This window comes from Drosophila obscura, unplaced genomic scaffold (assembly GCF_018151105.1).
Source record: "Drosophila obscura isolate BZ-5 IFL unplaced genomic scaffold, ASM1815110v1 contig_138, whole genome shotgun sequence".
Lineage (NCBI taxonomy): Eukaryota > Metazoa > Arthropoda > Insecta > Diptera > Drosophilidae > Drosophila > Drosophila obscura.
The window spans coordinates 166,278-188,970 of record NW_024542722.1 but is presented as its reverse complement, the minus strand read 5'-3'; the positions used below and the strand labels follow the sequence as shown (position 1 = coordinate 188,970).

Genomic DNA, 22,693 nt, shown 5'->3' with positions numbered 1-22,693 from the left:
TAGAACACTCGAATGAGCTCCGATTGTGAGGCTTGCTTGGCACAGCTTTCTGCTCCTGCTTTGGTTTTGCCGACAGTTCGGCCAAAAGATGCTGATACCTGTGATTAAGCATTTCTTCGCAGTCAGCCCAAAGCATCAGCTTCTCATAATCGAGCTGTTCTTCCCATTTTTGTTTGGTCACAGGATCGACTCTGTTCAAGACGAGATGAATAAGCATTGCATTCGAGAATTTTTGGTCATCGCCTATCGACAACAAGGAACCATATATCGATGAAGTGCTATCGATTAGGTTCCTTAAAGACGATGCAGATTGCTGGGTCATTTTGGGAAGACTAAATAGGCCAGCAATATGGTTCATAAAGATCAGACATTCGTTATCATAGACCCGTTTTAAGCTGTTTCTCATAATTACTCTCGGTTACTTGGAACGCCCTTACCGTTCCCAACGCTTCACCAGAGAGGCATGAAAGAAAATGGTTAAGCTTTTCGATAAGTGGAATGCTTTCGTCATTGTGAACAAGAGTCTCAAATAAACTAATATTATTTGCCACTGAACTTTGGCAGAGCTAACTTCGGAAGTCGAGCACGAGTTGGGGCAACAGAAGCTGATACTGAATGCACTGTTTCGCTGGCTGTCTTCATGGCGTCGATAAGCGACATTATCTTTGCTTTGGTTACAATCGAGAGTTCTTCCAACTCGGCTCCAAACTCATCGTCACTATCTATTTCTTCGATTGATTCTTGAACTTGGCTTGCCTTGGCTATAGTTGCTTTCAGTACGTCGAGTCTGCACTCGAGCTCTGTCAACTGCAGCGGAATCTCACCAGCTTCCAGCCGGTCCGCTAGTCGGCGAATGCCTTTGACACGGGAGCTGAGCTTCTTTTCAGCTCTTCAAGAATAGGCTTATGATCTGATTTCGGATTCATCTTGACTCTCGATGCTTAAGTTAATCCCTAATCAGGGCTTTTCTCACGATAATATTATTAGCTGCGGCGCAAATTGTCGAAACAGGAAGGTGTACCCAAATGAGGTCGAAAACAATATACCCGGCGACTAGAGGGTATTGCACCACTTGGCTATCTGTTTAATACGGACCTAGGGTGTCGATGCCAAATGCGACAAAAAACCGATATACCCAACGATTAAAGGGCATCGAGGCCTTTGGCGATCTGTTGGCGCAGGCGTGCCAACACAAAACACACAAGAACAACAACAAACAGCAACGGTGACAAGCGAAAGCGAAAATTCACCGCTGCAGCTATGAACGTATGCACATGTGTGTGTGTCTAAGCTGTGTTGGCGTTTGTGTATGCTGGGCCTGGCTGACCGACCGATAGACACCCAATTGAATTGCGTGGCACGTTTTGACAAATTGACAGTTGGATCCTTGGAACCGACGATTACAGGGTAGCGCGTCGCTTGGCGAACGGCTTGAATCAAACGCGCCAAACGAAAAGAACACACCAACAACGACGGTCAGCAACGGTGACGAGTAAAAGCGAGAACGAAAATTCACCGCTGCAGCTGCTATGTTGGTATGTGTGTGCTTGGCCAATGACCCAACGAGAAAGGGGGGAAGGGGCGACAGTGATTGCAGTTATAAATTATATGTATATATGTTCTGCGTCCAAGATGGTTTGATGTATGTGAATATGTGATATATGTAATATATGTACAAACTTTACTAAATATATGCAAATCTAGCTCTACTATGTCATACGGATGTGCCAAGAATTGAAAGCGAGGTGCACTTATTTTAGCACAAGACAGTAACTGCGAGATTTTAATGATTTTGTCTTTACTCGAGCTTTCAATTTTTTGCACAAATACCTCGAGTATGTATATAATAAGATCCTGGGAATTCCACTTTCCTAGGCAGGTGGCAAACGTCTTTAGGAATGGATATCCCTCCGCGGTTGAGATCTCTGGGTATTTTTTGCGTGTATGCTTGTTAGCCGACCGGCGCGGTAGTTTTTGGTGTGATATTAGGGGTTGATCTGCTGCACACACACGCGACGCTGGAAGGTGTATTATACACTTAAAATATTCAATATGTATTTCACATATATTTTTCACCACTCGTGTCACTGTCACTTTCTGCCTTTAAGCTATACTTATTTGCGAGTCCACCCGGGGGCGCCATGAAATATTAGAATATTTTTTCCAAATTAAAATTTAACAACAAACAACCGAGTTTGGTGGCTGCAAATTCTGTATATTTTAACGAAAGACGGAAGACTCAAAAAAGGGACGTGCGCTCGATAATTCAGTGCCCATTGCCCAGCCGGAACCCTCTGGGAGGGTTCAGCTGGAGGATTTTCGCCGGTCTGGGAAATATAAAGCATTGAAATGCAAAAATGATGGTTTTTGTGTGTTATTTTTAACGAAATTTTGAATTTAAAAACTCGGGAAAAGTCGAAAAAAATTATATCCTGTGAACTCTATTTTTCTGTGTATAGGTGCATTAATTATGCATCGATTAAGGTATTGTTCATTAAAATCTATGGAGAAAGAAGCGCCACCTCTGAAAAAGCTTTACAAATAAATACAAGAGTTCTAAATTCTTCAAAAAAAAATGTTTAAAGTCCCATATCTGTCACAAAAAGTCGGTTTGGATCCTTGACACATTTCTTTCGGAGATGATGGATTTGAAATTGCCTCGTAAAGTGTCTTCATGTTATCTTATCTGATCTTATACCATTTTTACACTGCCGCATCATTGTCGAAGGTGCCGATAAATGATGCGAGGCTTTTACACCAAAGCCGCAACTTTTTCGAAGCATCTGTCAGCTGTTCGGCCTACTACTAATGTAAACAAACTCGGTGAGCAAGAAGAGAGCAAAAGCATTTTTATTGAAATTTAAAGAAATTACCAAAATAATGAGCGATTTATTTTTAAAAGTGGAAAACGGTGCATTTGGGAGTTTCACTACGAGCACGCAATTGTTTATGGAGCTTGCTAAGGAGGAGTCTGATGCAAATGAAGCTATCGTTGGCTCCACCAAACAAAAATTGCGTGCTGCCGACCTAAATTTTAATGTGTCACTTTTAAAGTTGGAATCAGAGCATCCGAAAAGATCTTGCGCAACCCGCAACCCCACACGTCTATTAAGACATTCTCCACAACCTCTGTCCACTTCTTTTTCCTTTCTTTTCCAGGTATTTCAAGTATTTTTTAGGAATATAATTGTTATTTACAGATAATTTTATGGTATTATTTGAGATTATTTTTTTGGTTGAATTATTTAGGTTTTCTAATGTGCTAATTTTTATCTTAGAGAAATCCTCGATTACTCTTTTATGTAAAATTTTATTGCTAGTTTTAATAGAGTAGTTCGAAATATCAATAACTAAAGGAAAATGGTTGCTGTTTGAAATTTTAGAGTTTTGAACGGACCAGTTTATGTTATTATTAGATCTATTTACCAGTGTAATGTCTAGTGCTGAAGAATAATTTTTATTGGGTGAAAAAGTTGGAGAGCCATTATTTATGCAAGAAAACCCTGAATTCAATAAAGCTCTCTCTAAATAATTACCTCTAGCATTCTGTATGATGTTTCCCCATATGGACGATTTGGCATTAAGGTCGCCCCCTATAAAAGTCATGCCATTTAACGAAGCTGCTTTAGTAAATAAATTCTTACATCCTGATTCAAAAGTTTCCAGGTCGATGTTTGGGGCACAGTACACACTAAAAATATTTATGTTTTGGGATAGATTTTCTGTACTTCGACCTATGACTTCAAGACTTGTGTTGCATTTTAAAATTTAAAATTGTATATTTTTCTTTATATAAATTCCAACACCTCCGTAACCATCCTCCCGCTCTTTACAGATAAAGTTGAAATTTAATAAACTTTACATGGCAATATTTTTAATCAAAATTTCAGATATAACGGCAATATCAATGTTATTGTTATTTAAAAAAATTTCAAGTAGATGCTTATTATTATTCGGTCCGTCTGCCCTAACATGCCTTCGCAATGGTCATGATCTGGTCTAGCAATTGCATGCCTTTGCAATCTCTCGCACTTTTTCTTTCGTCGCATATATAAACACGACCCGCGGTTTATATATGCATCTAGCTTTCGTCTTCGCTTTCGCTCTCTTCATCTATCTTTCTCTCGCTTGCATTAGGGCACGGGCAATTTGGTCCGCCTGTCCTTAGCTGGAGTCTTGACGTAGCACTCGTACCTGAAACATCGTCGCTAATCGACAAGAATAAACATATTTGTATAATGATCTGTTCGTGACGTTTCATTGCAAATAAAGGTGATACATTTGGTATCCTCCTCTAAACAATAACCTTGATTCTTTAAATTAATCATCAGAAATTTATTGGCACTCATTGAGTTTTTAAATTCAATTTTGCATCTGCCAAAGCCTATTTTTGACACAGTCGGAACACCGTCAACTTTCAGTTTCATTAATATACAACTAAGATCAATGGGATTAATGGTAAATCTTTTTGATTTATTTTCTTTGCCAGTCATTTTGTCTACATTTTTTTTTTTGATTAAATCATCGCATGGATGACAGGGGTTTGATCGCAGCTGTGTTGCCACATTGATCAGGTACTGGTGTGTGACTTATTGTCCGATTATTCAGGTTCGGACGCTTGATGGGCCCAAGGTGTGTCTCCAGAACATGTGTTTAGTGAGATCTTGAGATCGAAGAGTGTACACCCTCCGAATGTATTGTTTAAAAACTTGTTTGTGAAAATTGTATCTTTTTTGTAATTTTTTTTATATATATATATATATTTTTTTTTTTTATAACAGGCCTCCCCTTTTTGGCCTGCACAGACTTCCTGTCAGCGAGCTTGACAGGCGTTAAAAGTCATTTCCCTATACTTTATTAATCTAAAATGATTTATCACAAAATGCTTAAAAGTCCATATTAGCGCTTTTTATAAACTGTGCCAGTTCTCTGAGGTGGAGTGGCTCTTTTTTGATCAAGAGTTCATTTAGATCCTTATAATATTTAAAAATTCGATACTTACCCCTAAGACGGACGAATCTTTGGCATTTAAAAAGCAGATGTTCAGCGGATTTTGTGACATCACATGACTCACAGATATCCGAATCAATCGCTTTAATTTTGTATAGAAAGTACGTGTGTCCTGTCATCAGTGTGTTTATTGTCTTTATGCTTTTTGCATTCCATTTTAAATTATAGTGCCATGGTTTTTTGGGTATGTTTGGAAAGATTTTGATTAAACTAGTGCACTTGTTACTACATTTTTGTTTATACTCCTCGTTCCACTTGTGTTCTAAGGAGTTTTTAATTTCTCTTAAGGCTTCTTTCACACTAAATTGAATGTAAATGGTTTCCCCTTCTCGTATGGCGTCTTTTGCTGCCATATCAGCCTTTTCGTTTATCGTTACCCCTTTGTGCCCTGGAATCCATAGAATATCCAGTTTTTGCATGTCTGATGTGTCGATAATATTGTGAATGTCTCTTACTATGTATGAGTCTGTTTGTTTATTGTTTACTAGTTTTATCGCTCCTAGACCATCACAACAAATAACAGCTTTCTTATATCCATTATTGGCACATATCTCACTCGCTTTTTTAATACCTATCAGTTCGGCCCCTACAGATGAAAGCCTGTTTACTGTTCTATATTTATATATATTTCCACTGGGTAACTCTACAATTCCTATACCACACCTGTCCTGCATGACCGATGCATCTGTGGACAGAATATTCCAGCCTTCTTTTGAATATTTTTCCAAGATTTCAGAGAATCTGGCTCTGATTTCCTCCCCCGAGTATTCTTCTTTGTTCTTTGTCATTTCTTTTTCTCTTACATTAATCTTTTTACAGTGTTTATAATTATCACAGCTTTGTGAATTGTCGAAGAAAGTTTTAAATTCTTCTAAGGTACAAGTGTAACTCGTCTTTGCTTTTGATAGTCTTATGTTATCGAACATCCTGGGATTCAGCTTCTTGACCTTGAAAAGTTCTTTGGCTGTAAGCCACTTAGCCCTGAAACTTGGAGGCATTATTCCCGCCAACACAAAGATTTCGTGCTTGCTTGTATCAGGAGGCACGCCTACACATCTTCTCAGCACTCCTGCCTGTGCAATTTCCATGTCTTTATTGGACCCAACTCCCATGTCAGAGAAGCTGGTAATTGCATATTCTTGCTTGCTTCTTATAAACGATTTGAAGATATTAACGCTAGTCTTAGGTATCAGTCCCGACTTGATAGTTGTCGCTAATTGTATAAGCCTACTGCTTTTCCTAGTTACTTCTTTTACCATTTTTATATGACTGGTATTGGACATGTTAGAACTTATAAGCCTGCCTAAAAACAAAAAGCTTTTTTTCACTGGTATTAGAACATTTTTAACTTCTATGTTCAGAGACCTTCCACCTTCCCTTCCCATGTTCATAATCACAGATTTGCTAGGATTGAAACTGAAACCCAGATCGCCACATAATAGGCTAAAATCGTTTAATTTGTTTTTCAGATTTGCAACTACAGCCGCATAGTTATACCCATGTGACACCAATATAAAGTCGTCGGCAAATTGCATGATTTGTGTGTTGCAGTCCCCTACCTGATGTAGTCTTTTGGTGTAGATATTAAAAAGTAGTGGTGAAAGACATGATCCCTGGGGTAATCCTCCTTGCACCACTTCTACTGCATCTCCCAGTCTTAGCAACCTAATGGACATGAAACTTATAATCCAGTCCACATACATTTTCGGAAAACTTTCATTTTCCATTAACATCTTTAAAAAATTCAAGTTTACACAGTTGTAAGCGTTGTTTAGGTCAACAGCCGCTACTATCACATGCTCCTTGCTTTTTTTCCTTGCAGCTACCTCATTGATCACATCATTAATGCACATTGCAGCTGACTTATACTTCTGATACGCATAAGACCTATAGGGTAGAATTTCGTTGTCCTATATATATTTTTCAAGCTTGATTTTGATAATACTGTTAACTGTTTTGGCCAGGACCGATATTAAGGATATTGGTCGAAAATTTTTTATGTCTGATAGATCTTTATTTTTTTTTGGGATTGGCGTGATTTTAATTCTAATTCTGCCTTAGTGTCCCTGTTTAATGCGTTGAGCATCTCATAAGTGATCTTGTCAAAGCCTCCTGATGTTTTTTTGTTTCGACCTAGGACCATTTCTAGATCTTCAAGAGCAAATATCGGATTCTCGTTTTCTTTTGATGCATGCAATGTGGCATCAATGCTTCTGGCTTCAGCAGGTACTTGTTCTTTTAGCCATTCTAAGTACGACCCAGCTTTCTTTCTATTTTTTTCTTCACACCTAACCTCAAAATTTTTTGTTTCTTGTTCAACATAATTATTTTTTCCAGATTCCTGTTTTGATCCAGTCGTATCGGCCTCAGTCACTTCCATTTCTTCATATTCGCTACTGAACTCACTGTGATCATCAGAGTTTCCTCTTTTAGAAGTTAATCTTGCTTTTTTCGCTTTTGCATATTTTGAATCCGTGGCCAGGAGTTTCTCATTGGCCAGGGAGGCCATCTTGAGTTTTGGTTTGTAACTTATGTTATATTTGTTGATTGTTATCACTTTAAAAAATAAATATTTGCCAAAAATAAATTTATTCTATATTCAGAACCAGAAAAATATTTGACGCACCAGACTGTTCACCTTGAAGGTTTGATTCCGACTCTTACTTAATTTTATTTTTTATATTTTCGCCTACTCTAAAATCGCTCTATCAATACATTCTCTCTCTGTAAAGCAACATTTCCTTGACGAACTGGCGTTCGTGCCAGCCCGTTCCGTTGAGCAGGGCAGTCAAGCCCTGCCTGACAGTCCTTAGAGATGAACTACCTCAGTATTTTACCCTAATCTCCTTTAGGATGGGACATGTCTCCAGAAAGTGCATCGTATCCTCCGGTGCGCGCATATTGCACAGCGTGCACTCTGCTGCAGCGGGACTTCTGTATGGGGACGCGTTAAGTGGTAGAGTTTCTGTGCGCTTCGCTTCCCAACTCGCGATGAAATCGGTTTTGTTGTTTGTCACATATTAAAGTACCTTTTTTGGGAGTCGATCGTCAGGCATATCCATTACTTTAGATGCATAGCTGAAATGTTTTTGCAGCGTATATATAAATACTACAAAGAGACCAGTTTCCAGATGGATTGCGTACGTCGGCGGGAGTGGGAGTCAAAAGATTTTTGTAATATAAAATCGCAGGAGTTTTTCTGCTGCTTCATAGCGCTCGTGTCGCCACACCTCCGCTGCATAACAGCTTGCGCTTTTGCCATATATAGTGTATATTTTATGCTCGGAGAAACCTTACTTTTGCCAAGAAGCTTGTAATGTTCTATCTCAGGCTGAGGTATGCTTCAGTCTGTCCAGGGTTCTGAATTACAAGTTATTTATAATTCGCAGGACTTTATTTGGAAAACCAGAAACTTTGCCAGCAACTGAAAGTGGGTTAGCAAAATCACAGCACTCTTAATTACTTGACTTTTAAAAGATATCTTTATTCTTCCGTATTATTATGCTACCCGGTTATGTTATATATTATGTTATTTTTATTTGTCTACGATGGCTGGTGGACTGCCTGCCTGCGATGGCTGATTGACTGCCTTTTTCTTCATGCAAGGCAGTCCCTTTTATAGATCGGCCGGCCTTCGATTTTCCCATGAATGTCTTACAGATATCTTAGTTCTACTTCAGGGGAAGGGTTCTTACATAAATATATATTGCCGAATTATAGTCTGCGCGTGCAGACGGGCTGATCGGTAACAGAAGGTTACCTAATCATTAGCCCTGCAGTTAGTGTCCAATATTCCCGGTAAGGAAAGTCGGAGACTACTGACTGGCTCGCGCATGTGGGGGGTTTGCCCGGTAATCGAAGGTTACCTAAGCAATCGCCTCCCAATAAGTGTCCAATGTCCCAGGTAAGGTGATCGGTGTGCACCGGTACCGTGGGAAAGGAATTTCGTTGGCACTTCGGGAATATATATGTAAAGTGGTAGTATTGGCGTGAGTCGATAGTCCTCACTCTGATCGCCCACCACCAAGGATTGGGCCATCTCAAAGTCGTCGTGGTTGGTATGTCAGTAGTGGAGTTGGTCGGCAGATGTCAGAAAGTAAAGTTGAATAAGTTGTTTCTAAAGTCGTCAAAATCAGCAGTTCTGTTAATTACATATAATCAAAACCTTTAAACATTATACATTCATATATCCTACTTGTGTACAATACTCAATAAAATAGAGAGGCTGATGAAGGAAGAGTAAAAACGGACGAAGAGAAGACACCAGAGGCGAAAACAGGAGAAGCTGTCAAAATGGACATAAACAAAACTTTTTTTGTCCCATTTGACGAAATAGAAGAACCAGAAGAAAAAACAGAGAGCGAACAACATGTTGGGCTTCGTGGCGCACCAACAGAAGTCACGATCCACCACGACGCAAAATACTCAAATATCAGCGCGGAGATGAGCAACAACAACGAATTGAGTGAGGTGCTCAAACTGCTGGCAACAAAAATTACACAAAACGATTCCAGTAAAAATAATATCCCAATCGAGAGCTTTTCTAAGGTTGTTCCTGAGTTTGATGGAGTGTCAATTCCAATTAAGCAGTGGATAAAATGTTTTGATGAAAATGCCGACGCCTACGAATTGACTGACAAGCAGAAATATGTGAACGCTCGTATAAAAATTAAGGGAACAGCAAAGTTATTCCTGGAGACCACCACTGTGTCGGATTATCATACGTTGATTGGATTGCTGTTGGATGAATTTGACAAGACCCTGACCAGCGCTGAGGTACATAAGCAGCTAAGCGAACGAAAGAAACACGAAAACGAGAATTTTCACGAATACGTCTTAAATATGCGAAAGATAGCTGCTCTTGGATGTGTAGATGATGAGTCGGTGATCCGTTATATAGCCGAGGGAGTAAAGCTGCGTGACGATCTAAAATATCCCTTATACAGTGCTTCAACATTCAAGGAACTACGAAGCCGATTCGAAACAATCGAAATTATGACAAAATCAGCAGTGGACCGCAAACAAGCAGCGAAAAAGTATGACGTCGGTAAAGCAGGAACTCTGGGAAAACGATTTGACCAGAATCAAAGGCATTGTTTCAACTGTGGATCAACGCAACATATGAGAGCCGAATGCAAGGAAGATACTAAGTGCTTTAAATGCAACGGCAGTGGACATACATCCCGTGATTGTCTGGGCTTAAAACCAAGCGTCAATATAATCAGCGAGACAAGGGAAAAGGTGCTGTTCATCAATAATAAAACTGTGTCATGTCTAGTCGATACAGGAGCTGACGTGTCTCTTATGCGAATGAAAATATACAAGGAGAAATTTGCTGAATATCCACTGCAGAAAAGTTTTGCTAAATTGTACGGCCTAGGAAACATTGTCACATCTGTGCTGGGTGCGTTAGATGTGCAAGTGCTGGTTGATGGAATTCGTACGGAACATAAATTTCTCATCGTTCCCGATACAAAACTCAATGTCAACATAATTATTGGCTACGACTTTCTCAAAAAATTTATTGTTGTTTTGGAAAATGGAAAGTATGCTTTTACAGAAGGAGATAGCGGCGTTTTCGGGCAGGACGGTAGACGTTCCTCAAAAATACCAAGCAGCAGTCAAGCAGTTAATTGATAATTACAAGCCGTCTAAAGTTGAGCGAACCTGTCCTATAAAGATGACAATTATCCCTAATTGTAAGAATATGGCATTCAGAGAGCAACCAAGTCGATATGCAGCAGCAGAGAGAGAGATAATTCGCAACCAAGTAGAGGAATGGTTGGAACAGGGCATTATACGAGAATCCTACTCTGACGTGGCGAGTAAAGTTGTTTTAACCAAAAAGAAAGATAAAACGTTGAGGCTATGCATAGACTACCGTGTCTTAAATACGATGGTACTGAAAGATCGATTTCCGGTCCCACTTATAGACGAAATTCTCGATAAGATGCAAAGCGCGAAATATTTTTCTGTCTTCGACTTGAGGAATGGATTTTTTCATGTCGAAATCGATGAGCCCAGCCGCAAATATACAGCTTTCGTGACAAAAGAGGGACTGTTCGAATTTAATAGAGCTCCATTTGGCTATTGTAATTCGCCTGCAGTATTCGTAAGGTTTGTCACATATATTTTCCAACAGCTGATAAATGAAGGTATTATGGAAATGTATATCGACGACATAGTTGTTTTTGGGCGAACAGCCGAAGAGTGTCTAAGCAACATCCAGCGCGTATTGAAACAGGCGCAGCAGTATGGACTCGACATAAAATGGTCAAAATGTCACTTTTTGAAGGAGCGTATCACTTTCCTTGGTTACGAGATAGAAAATGGGAAGATATGGCCTGGGAAAGAAAAGGTAAAAGCTGTAAAAAAACTTCCGATGCCAATTAATATCAGAGGTATTCAGGCGTTTCTTGGACTTACTGGCTATTTTCGCAAATTCGTAAAAGACTACGCTTTTATTGCCAAGCCATTAACGGAACTGCTGAAGAAAGATGCCGTTTTTAAGATAGAAGGAGCACAAAAACAAGCAGTAGAACAACTAAAATCAGCACTAATAGAAGAGCCAGTGTTGAAGATTTGGAGTCAAAGCGCCAAAACACAGTTGCATGTGGATGCATCAAAACATGGCTTTGGTGGAACATTGCTGCAGCAGCACGATGGTAAATGGCACCCCGTTTTCTACTGGAGTAAGAAAACAACACCACAAGAGGAAAAACTTACCAGCTATGTACTTGAGGTAAAGGCAGCATACCTAGCAACAAAGAGACTCCGCCATTACCTGTTAGGAATAGAGTTCGACTTGGTAACAGATTGTGCGGCTTTTAAACAAACGATCTCCAAAAGAGATATTCCCCGAGAAGTAACGCCGTGGCTGATGTACTTGCAGGATTTCACCTTTAAAGCAGAGCATCGTGCTGGAAGCAGAATGCAGCATGTTGACAGCCTGAGTCGTTTTCCGGTGATGATCGTGACTTCCGAAGTTAATGCACGGATCAAAAGAGCACAACAGAGTGATGAACACTTAATGGCAGTTAGCGAAATTCTAAAGCAGAGACCCTATGCAGATTATGTTCTCAGAAATAACCTTATCTTTAAGCAGGTAAAGGGCCAAGATCTGTTGGCAGTACCAAAATGTATGGAAAAGGAGATAATAACAAACTCACACAATTTTGGCCACATGGGAGCGCAGAAAACAATTCACGCAATTCAGCAGGACTTTCATATACCACACTTGGAGAAGAAAACTAAGCAGGTAATTTCCAATTGTATCGAGTGTATCACCCATAATCAGAAATTGGGGAAACAAGAGGATTATTTGCACGCTATCGACAAAGGCGACACACCCCTCTCAACGTTGCATGTGGATCATTTGAGTTCATTGGACAATACATCGAAGAACTACAAGTATATATTTGCTGTCGTAGATGGTTTTTCAAAATATACTTGGCTATTTCCTACAAAGTCGACAAATGCGGAAGAAGCTATCAAACACCTGGAATCATGGGTTTCAATATTTGGCAGCCCGCAGAGAATTATCAGCGATAAGGGAGCGGCGTTCACATCGCATTCATTCAAGGAATTTTGCGCAACGAACAATATTGATCACGTCGAAACAACAGCTGGCGTACCAAGGGGTAACGGACAGATTGAACGGGTTAACAGGGTTATCATTTCAGTACTCTCAAAAATGTCAGCAGCGGAACCAGCAAAATGGTATAAATACACATCGCAGGTGCAACAGGCCATAAACTCTCACATACATGCATCAACTAGATACACGCCGTTCGAAGTCATGTTTGGTGTACGTATGAGAAACAACTCCAGTGCTGAGCTTCTGAGGATCCTTCAAGAGGAGATGCTGTCGAACCTGCAAGAAGAACGTAAGGAAATTTGGCAAGAAACCAGGCGCCAAATCGAAAAAGCCCAAGCTGCTTACAAGGAGAGTCACGACAAGAAGAGAAAGGGGCATCATGGTTATCAGCTAGGCGACCTAGTAGCCATTAAGGTGACGCAGTTTATAACTGGAAGGAAGTTATCCAACAAATATATCGGCCCGTATGAAGTCATTCGAGTGAAACGGAACGGCAGATATGATGTTAAGAAGGCAGCTGAATTTGAGGGTGTACTACAGACCTCTACAAGCGCTGACTTTATGAAGCTGTGGCGCTATGCTTACTGCGAGGAAGAAAATGAAGAGCAGAGTGAAGAGGAGGAGACATCTGGGACAGATGTTTTGCAGGATGGCCGAATGTAAAGTGGTAGTATTGGCGTGAGTCGATAGTCCTCACTCTGATCGCCCACCACCAAGGATTGGGCCATCTCAAAGTCGTCGTGGTTGGTATGTCAGTAGTGGAGTTGGTCGGCAGATGTCAGAAAGTAAAGTTGAATAAGTTGTTTCTAAAGTCGTCAAAATCAGCAGTTCTGTTAATTACATATAATCAAAACCTTTAAACATTATACATTCATATATCCTACTTGTGTACAATACTCAATAAAACACTGATAATATAAAATTATCTTACATATATTGTTAGGAATATTTATTTATTTAATATTATTTTAAGTACTTATTGCGTAAGCCCCTTGTGCTGGTCTCCTGTCTTTTGGCGTGTGCTGAGTTTGCATTTTTGCTGGGTGTTGATCGCTTCACCTGGGAGTAGCGTTGGCTGCGTTGTCTCCTTTGACGAACCATGGGATCCATGGTTCGTTACACCCCCCCATTCTTCGGGGTGGGTGATGGAGAGATTTGTGGCGTCGCTTGGCGGGTGCTGAGGTTCGCCTTTTTCCGGATTATCCTGTCCTTTTGCTTGTGCCGAGTCTCCGGATTCGTCGCTGTTAATCTCGTCACTTTAGCGTGGCGTCGGTAACGTTATATTTTCTACTGCTGCTGTGATCGTGGCCTTTCTGCTGTTCTGGGTGCTTTGTAGTTGGTGTCTGCTTGGTGGGTCGATTATCCCATATGACGATGGTTTTCTCGGCAGTTTTCTTTGGTAGTTATTTGTCCAGGCATTCTCGAATCTGCGGTGCTATGTCGGGTGGCCAAGGATCCGTCGGTAGTTCTGGGTCGTCTTCGGTGGGTTCGGTGGCTCCGGGGTCAAAGGTTTGATTCGGGTCTTTCGGAAGGATGAGTTGGTCGAGTGTGCTGGACGGTTCGATCCTCCGTTGGTAGTCGCTTATGTGGGCGACGATCGGGGTGGTGTTGGCCGTGGGTAGATATGTTTCATATCTCTGATGCAATACTTAGGTGGTATTGGCGGTCGTTTGGCGCATGAACAGGTGAGTCTAGGTGATGCCTCTTGTGTCGGACCAACAGCTAGTTCGGGCGACGAAGGTCTCGGACCTGGCTCTAGGCATGGCTCGGTGCATGGCACTAGCAGTCAAGTCGGTACGCTGAAGGTACTCCATTGTGTTGGCGAGGATCGGTGTGGCGTCGGCCGTGGGTACGACAGGGCGGCGGTCGGTGCATTGTGGGGGTATCGTCCTGGTTTCCGGGCCCGCGTTGAGGGGCTCTGTGGATATCAGTTCGATTATGGGCCCCGACCAGCGTGGGGTTAGCGTGGCTGTTTCCCGTGTTGCTGGGCTGTCGGATGGTGGCTTCCGTTGTTTTTCTTCGATGCTGGTCGGCTTTGAGGGTGTCCGTGTGTTCAATTCTTCCGTTACGGATTCTGTGCGTGCTTGTTCTGTTGCTTGTCTTGGATCTGGGCATCCTGTGTCGAGTGCAGGGTCCAAGTGTGTTTGTCTCGTGTGGAAGACCTTCGTTTGGTTTATTTGGGAGGCGTGTTCCCTGTTCTTGGCCTAGGACGCGGTTGCTCCGTAGTGGCCGTGGGACTCGTTCTCCCGATTGCTTGCTTGCGGTTTGCTGGTGTTGGCTTTGGATTCGTGTTCTCCGTTGCGGGCCGGCGTTTTGTTTAGATGCCATTGGTTTGGGTGTCAAGTGCTGCGTTGCGTTATTGGGTGTCGTGAGCGTTGTGGTAGGTCGTGGACGTAGGTTCGTTGCGATTTGTTGGGGTTTCTGGTATCGAGGTCGGCGTCTTGTACGTAGATGGTTGTAAACATGGGTTCAGTGGGCATGGGGCGATGGTCTCGTAGCTGTAACAGCATGGAGCCGCATTGGATCGTCGTTTCGGTGGCACCTAGGAAGTCCATGCCGACAATGACTTGTCCCAACATGTTTGGCAGGACCAGGAGCGGGATTTGAACCTCTCGTTGATCCAGCTTGATGTGCGTGAACTTGTGAGATCTCTCTGACCGAGCCATCGGCCAGGCGTATGCATCTTGCAGGTTGGTGTTGTTGTCTAGTTGTCGTGCGAGGTTTGCGCTGATGAGGCTTTTGGATGCCCCTGTGTCGACGGTGGCTTCCGTTGCCTGTCCTCCTATGGTTACCATTGCCACTATCCGGTTCTCGTTCATGTGTGGCGGGGTTTTTATTCGTGGGTCGGGCAGACGTCGTTCCCGGCTGATCCCGTGTTAGTCGAGGACGCGAGTCGTTTCCCAACGTGTTCTGGCGACAGCAATCGATGGTCCGGGTGCTGCGCTTGCCACATTCCCAGCAGAATAGGATCGAGGGATTTTGGCATTCGTATGCCACATGCCCTGCTTCACCACACCGGCGACAGGCTGCGCGTGGGTTGGCGATGGGGGTCGTGATCATGCGATGTGCTACCTCGGGCTTTGCCGTACTCACTGGGTTGGATGGCTGTCTCCTTGGTGAGTCTGCCGAGTCCCAATGCGGCTTCCGGAATGGTGTCCGATTGGCGTCGCCGCTTCTCTGTTCTGTAGCCGGCCGTGCGTATCTGGGCGTGTGTCGTTGGGGTGCGAGAGTGCTCGGAGTGGTCCGCTCTTGAAAACTCTCAAACTCCGTGGCCAGCAGTGTTAGCTGTGACAAGTCTCGCAGTTCGTGGCGGCGTACGTACATCTGGTATGCTGGGAGGGCGTTGTCGTAGATCCTGGTTAGCTCCTTGGTTGCGTCGTACCCAGCGTGGTGCATGAGTAGACGTATCTCGATGAGGAAATATTTGAACAGTTCCCCGCCACTTGCTTGCGGGCTCGGATCCGGTCTTCCAATTGTTCAAAATACCGTGGTGGCAAGAAGAACGTTAAGAATTCCTGGCGGAAATTTTCCCATGAGGAATTTTGTAGGCGGCTGGTGCGGAACCAACGACTGGCACGGTCTGTGAGAAGTTCGGCCATGGCCCGCGGCAGCTGGTTTGTGTCCACCCCATACGAAAGCGCGCGTTCTTCGAGCAGTTCGATGAATGATAGAGGGTCATCTTGGCTGTCAAACTGGATTCCCCACTTTCGGATGCGTTCCGCCATTGGTGCAGCGTGGTTGTAGTGGTGCCCTTCCATGGGTCGGTCGATCGCTGGCAAGACCCTCGGTACGGGCGCTGGGTGAGTCTCTGCAGCTAGGGGCCTTGGAAACGGGGCTGCAGGAGTGCGGTATTCGGTGGCTGCGGGGACTCGTAATCCGGTCTTAGGATCCATTTGGCGAGTGTCGGATGGTCCAGGAGTAGTGGGCAGTGGTGACTTGGAACGAGAGCGTGAGGCTGGTTTGGCATAGTGCCTCTCGAACTCTCCTAGGCGGACCCAGGCTTCTTGCGCGAGTGGCCCGGCGACTAGAGCGGCAAATTTCCTTCGGCGTTCATCGACCGTTCCTTCGCTGCCGAATCCGAATTCTTCGGCGAGGACTTCTAGTTCGTCCCGACGGAGTTTGTGGATCCAGCCGGTGCTGACCCCTGAATTGGAAAAGTGTCCCGCAGGGTATGCCTCCTCTGGTTGTTCATCGTCGTGATGTTCCATGTTGATTTCTGTTGATTTTTGGCACTGAGTCACTGTTGAACGGCACTTTAAGGATCGGCACTGCGTATACTTTCGCGTTTGTTTTTGCGCCCGGATTATGTAAGTGCGCGGACTCTGGCTGCAGGGCTAATGATAAGGTAACCTTCTGTTACCGATCAGCACGTCTGCACGCGCAGACTATAATTCGGCAATATATATTTATGTAAGAACCCTTCTCCTGAAGTAGAACTAAGATATCTGTAAGACATTCATGGGAAAATCGAAGGCCGGCCGATCTATAAAAGGCACTGCCTTGCATGAAGAAAAAGGCAGTCAATCAGCCATCGCAGGCAGGCAGTCCACCAGCCATCGTAGGCGGAGAGTCAACCAGCCGTAGCAGTCAGGAAAATAACAAACACGCAAGTAAAACCAACATACGCGTCGTAGAACAAATAAAAATAACATAATATATAACATAACCGGGTAGCATAATAATACGGAAGAATAAAGATATCTTTTAAAAGTCAAGTAACCAAGAGTGTTGTGATTTTGGAAACTCATTTTCAGTTGCTGGCAAAGTTTCTGGTTTTCCAAATAAAGTCCTGCGAATTATAAATAACTTGTAATTCAGGACCCTGGACAGACTGAAGCATACCTCAGCCTGAGATAGGACATTACAAGCTGTTTCCATGTGCAATTTAAAGCCACCTTTGCGTCCGCTAGCTTTTTTTGCACATGCTTCTCAAAGCTCTTAGATTGAGTTAGCGTGACTCCAAGGTACTTAAACTCACGGACCGTTTCTCTCCATTAAGCGTCCACGTTTTGTTCTGTAACCTACGCCCCCTGCCATCTTTTATCACCATGACTTTTGTTTTTTCGGCGTTAATTCTTAGGCCCCAAGCTTGGCAATAATTTTGCATGGTATCGATCATCCAGCTCTTACTGCGTTCGGACGTGTTTTCGCTATGTCGCTTTATCACTGTTCAGAATGCAATTCGGACGTCACTGCCGCTCAGCTTTGTTGCTTTGAAGCTGTTCGGTGTTATTCTATATGCCGCCGTGCGTTTCATTTGACGTGCATTGCTCTGCACTAAGATGTGGTAAAACTGTTAACAGATCTGCCTAACCTGTAATGACTCGCATTCGAAAATCGATGGAATTAATGATAAGGTTCTGAAGCATGAAAGCATTAATCGGGATTTTAAGTCGGACTTACAGGGCCTTTCCGTCAATCCTAAGCGGGTGAAGGAGGAACTAGGAAGAAGGCTAATAAGCCCATGCCAGCGGCTGATTTAATGTCTTCGCAACTAGTGGCCGCAATTGCATTTTCTAATTAAAAAATACCGATAAAACTGTTGGTGGCGTTTAAAGTTTATTAAAAGGCGGGACGAAAATAAATTATGTGTGCGCTCGATCAAATTCCAATTTTACGATTAAATTCTAGCACTTCATACAAATTGTTCTAGGCCTAGCTAACCTACGGTGGCAAAGCGGGGCGAATTCGCCTTGAGCGAAAGAGCAAGCTTTTATTGCGCTCCCGCCGTGCCCTAACCTACTTACTTCTAGACTTCAAACAATTCAAAATATTCTTAACATACAACATTTACTCCGACGATGACATGACGAAACACCAGCCCCGTTGAAGGCCTGCTCGGCTTCAACACATGGGTAGCGGGTAGTGGCCCGCCGAAAAACACCCCCATGCCGTCCTCTCCGGCGTGCGTGGCGGTGACTCTCGCGAGGAGCCACTCCTGTGGAGGCAAGTTGTCCTCGGCCACGAGGACGAGGTCTCCCTCCTGGACGTCGGGCTTCCTCTGGTGGCACTTGCCCCGAATTTGCAGTCCCAGGACATTGTCTCGGTATCATCGCCGCCAGAACGCTTGCCTAACTAACGAGGCAAGTCGCCATCGCCGCAAGCAGCTGAGACCCTCCTGGTCCAGAGTCCGCATTGCTGGGGGGGGCGATGAGGGACCCGCCTATCAGCAGGTGCCCGGGCGTGAGCGCCTCGCCGTCACTGGGGTCCTGGCTGAGGGCTCCCAGCGGCTTGGAGTTCAGGACGGCTTCGATCCCGACGAGGACTGTAGCGAGCTCTTCGGCGGTCAATAGCGCGCTGCCTACCGCCCCTAGGAGTAGGTTCTTCGCAGACTTAACACCTGCCTCCCAGAATCCTCCCTCGTGGCGGTATGAACGCAAATTCGCATCCGCTTTTTGACGCGAATCCGCGAACTGCGACCGCCCCGTCCTCGAGCGCCTTCTGCAGAGCGCTGAGGTGGCGGCTCGCTCCGACGAAGTTCGTCGAGTTGTCGCAATGGACGATCTGGGGATATCCTCAGCGCCCAACGAACCTTTGGAAAGCCAATAAAAGAGAGTCAGTAGTCAGGTCAGATACAAGTTCTAAGTGAACTGCTTTGGACGCAAAACAAACAAAAAGCGCGATATGGGACTTGTATGGCGGCCTTACTCGAATTTTCAATGTCTTCGAGACGGGTCCACAAAAAGCCGGTCTGCATGTAAATTTCCCATATGTTGCGTCAGCAGTCGAGGCTTACATATAAAGCAGCGGTTACACGATCGAACTGTCTGACTGTAGACCTCCTGAGCGTTTACGATCCAAACATTCTGTCGAAGGATGCTCACAAGTGCTCGTGGGCCGACATGAAAATTAGTTTGGTGCAGATGACGAACATAGCTCCGCACGAATTGTGAGCGCTTCGTCAAAAGCAACGGAAACTTGGAAACTTATGATATAGAAGCTTTAGCTAGTTGCCCCCTACTCTCAACAACGAAAAAGTACCAAGTACCAGTGTCTTCACGGATAAATGGGTTCAACCGCTGAAGACTAGGACCAACTCTGGATCCTTTCCGAACTTTTTCGATTTCCCTTGATACTCGTGATGTTGGACAATTTCAACAACTTTGCGAAAGGCTTCATCATACTCGGTCGGTGAGACCGTTTTTTCAAACGTTATGCTCGGGCTCTTACATTTTCTTATAAAGCGGAACATATAACAAAACACTCTAAGCAGCTTGAGGTGTGACCAGAATCCCTCGATGACATCCACCAAATCCGAAATTTCCACCGCAGCAGTCAGCCCGACCGCGTTCTTCCCCTTCTCCAGCTCAACATCTTCTGAAGGCTCGAAATGAGGGTTTTTAGGCCAGTTTTCTTCTTCATCCTTTAGAAATGCGGGTCCTTCAAACCAGATTGACTGGACAAATTCCTTGACGTCACAACCTCTTGACACAATATCTGCTGAGTTTTGTTTTGTAGGGACATGCCGCCACGTAGCTTCATCTGACCACTCCTGAATCTCAGCCACCCTATTCGAACGAACGTCGACAACGAAGATGGATGCGACCGAATCCAGTGAAGAGTTACTTGAGAGTCTGACCAATAAACAGCTCGTTCGATAGGAACCTTTAATAGGGGCTTGATTCTGTGACAGAGATCCGCGAGAAGGTGAGCGGCACATAACTCAAGCCGTGGGAGCGTTTTGGTTTTGAGCGGCGCTACTTTGGACTTTGAAGTCAACAATGATATTTTTAAACCTTCTACAGTTCTGCTACGGACATAGGCGCACGCTCCATAAGCTCTCATGGAGGCGTCAGCGAAGGCATGTATCTGGACCGGTGACATCGGATCGGAATACACAAACCGAGGTATGGAGATCTCTTCCAATTGAGACAGTGTATTTTTCAACATATTCCATGCTGTTTCCAAATGCATCGGAATCGACTCATCCCAATCAAGTTTGTTAAGCCAAAGTTCCTGCAATAGGATCATGACCTTTATGACGATAGGACTTAACAATCCAAGGGGGTCGAACAGCTTCGATGTCACCGACAGTATGGTCCGTTTTGTCGCTTGGAGACCCATGACTTCATTGTCAATTTCTAACTGAAAGGCATCTTCCTTGGGCAACCATGATATTCCTAACGCCTTAGTCGATTCTGAGTCCGAGATCGTTATGGGCTTTGCTGTGCTCGCAGATGCGGTGATCTCAGGTGAGTTCAAAAACCACTTCGCTACCTCAAACCCTCCGGTCTGAAGAACCTGAGATACTTCGGACTTAATTGCCCTTAGCTCCTCTACGCATGCAGCACCAGTCAACATGTCATCAACGTAAAAGTCGGACCCAATAACGTGAGCAGCTTTAGGGAATGATAGTTTCACAGACTCACTCAACCTTTTTAAACACCGGATAGCCAAAAAAGGGGCTGGTCCAGTCCCATAAGTTACGGTGCTAAGCTTGTATAATCTCAAGGACTCAGATGGGTCTCTTCTCCACACTATCATATGAAACTGCCTATCCGCTTCATTCACCATCACTTGGCGATACATCTTTTTTACATCGGCAGTTAGGGCGAACCTGTGCAGACGGAAGCGGAGCAGCGTTGAGTATAACTCTTCTTGAATAGTCGGTCCGACCATCAGAATGTCATTCAAGGCCACCTGAGAGGACGTCCTCGACGACGCATCGAACACGACGCGAAGCCTTGTGGACATACTTTGGGGCCGAAGGACACACTGATGTGGAATTACGTAGTGTGGAGTAGAAGGAACCGTATTGTCAGTCGGCGACATATGACCTAAGGAGAGGTACTCTTCCATGAATTCCAAGTACATTTTCTTCAACTCAGGGTCACGAGACAATCTTCTTCTCCTCAAAGGAGTTGCCCAAACAATTTGGATCTGATTTAAACGGCAGCCTTACTTCAAACCGACCTGATGGCAATGCCTGAGTATTCTTCCGAAAGTGCTTTTCACATAACGTGTGCTCAGGCGAAATAATTTGCTTTGGAGATGGCATTTCTTCCAGTGACCAGAATTTTTGCAAGGTCCTATCAATGGAAACTAACAAACTTCACAAACTTCACTGCAACTAAAACTGCTTGCAGTTTGGGGGGTAGAACTTTTGGAAACATATTTTCCCGAAACAACCCAGACAAGAAGGGTCTTCTGAAGAGTTGGAAAGTCAGGACCTTGCTTTATTTGACCAACAGCTAATAACTCAAAGAACGATTCAGCTCCAATCAGCATGTCTATTCTTTGTGGCTCGTATAAATAGGGATCTGCCAGTGGTAGGTTCTCTGGGATTTTCCAATCAGTTACATTAACTGACTGGTCAGGGTGATAGCCTGCAATTGATTTCAGGATCCAAAAATCAAAAGAGAATTCACTACCATTTATGCGCGACTTCACCACAGTGTGTATTTTATTCTTAACTCGAGAATTGGATTCACCAATACCAAGCAAGGAAATACACGACTCTCTACGGATCTGTAAGCGGTGGGCGAGGTCTTCCGTGATGAAGCTTGTTTGGGATCCAGAGTCCAGGAGACCTCTGGCCGTTTTTTGTTCTGACGCTTACGATCGACGTAGCCAAAATCACCCTGTCCAACGAAGTCGCATGCAGAGCATGAGAGGTGGAAGGGTAATCCTGATTTAAAGGAGGAGACGAACTCTCTAGGGGTGGCGGCAACGCGAGACTATTATCAGTCACTGTGTTTTGATGCAACAATGTGTGATGTGAGCGGCCACAAACTCGACATATGGCGATCTTGCATCTTACTACAGTGTGACCCTTTTGCAGATAATTAATACATAAAGACGCAGACTTGGTGAACTCGAACCTTTGCATAACCGAGAGACGTGAAAATGGCGTGCAGTTGGCCACTACATGGTCTCCCGAATTGCAATAGCTGCATGTTCGCTGAGCTCTACTGTTGGGGGGAGTGGAAGAACAAGCAAATGAACTGCGATTGTGCGACTTGCTTGGCATGACTTTTTCGTGCCTTAGCTTTGTCGACTCTTCCGCAGGCAAATGCTGGTATCGACGATTTAAAACCTTTTTAAAGTCGGACCAAAGCGGCAACTTTTCGAAGTCAAGCTGTTCTT

The 22,693-nt window shown here is 44.0% G+C and overlaps 1 protein-coding gene across 1 annotated transcript; it reads left to right on the top strand.

Annotated features, from left to right (window-relative positions):
* Positions 1-9,255: 9,255 nt before the first annotated feature.
* Positions 9,256-10,571, top strand: LOC121405311. Its single transcript, XM_041595948.1, has 2 exons — positions 9,256-9,886; positions 10,003-10,571. Exons 1-2 carry the CDS (start codon positions 9,304-9,306, stop codon positions 10,050-10,052), a joined length of 633 nt encoding a protein of 210 aa, XP_041451882.1. The 5' UTR covers positions 9,256-9,303; the 3' UTR covers positions 10,053-10,571.
* The last annotated feature ends 12,122 nt before the right edge of the window (positions 10,572-22,693 follow it).

Coding starts and splice junctions, on each gene's coding strand:
- LOC121405311 (XM_041595948.1), top strand. CDS start 9,304: ATGGACATAAACAAAACTTTTTTTGTCCCATTTGACGAAATAGAAGAA. Junction 9,887..10,002: donor TGCTCTTGGATGTGTAGATG/ATGAGTCGGTGA, acceptor GAAACAATCGAA/ATTATGACAAAATCAGCAGT.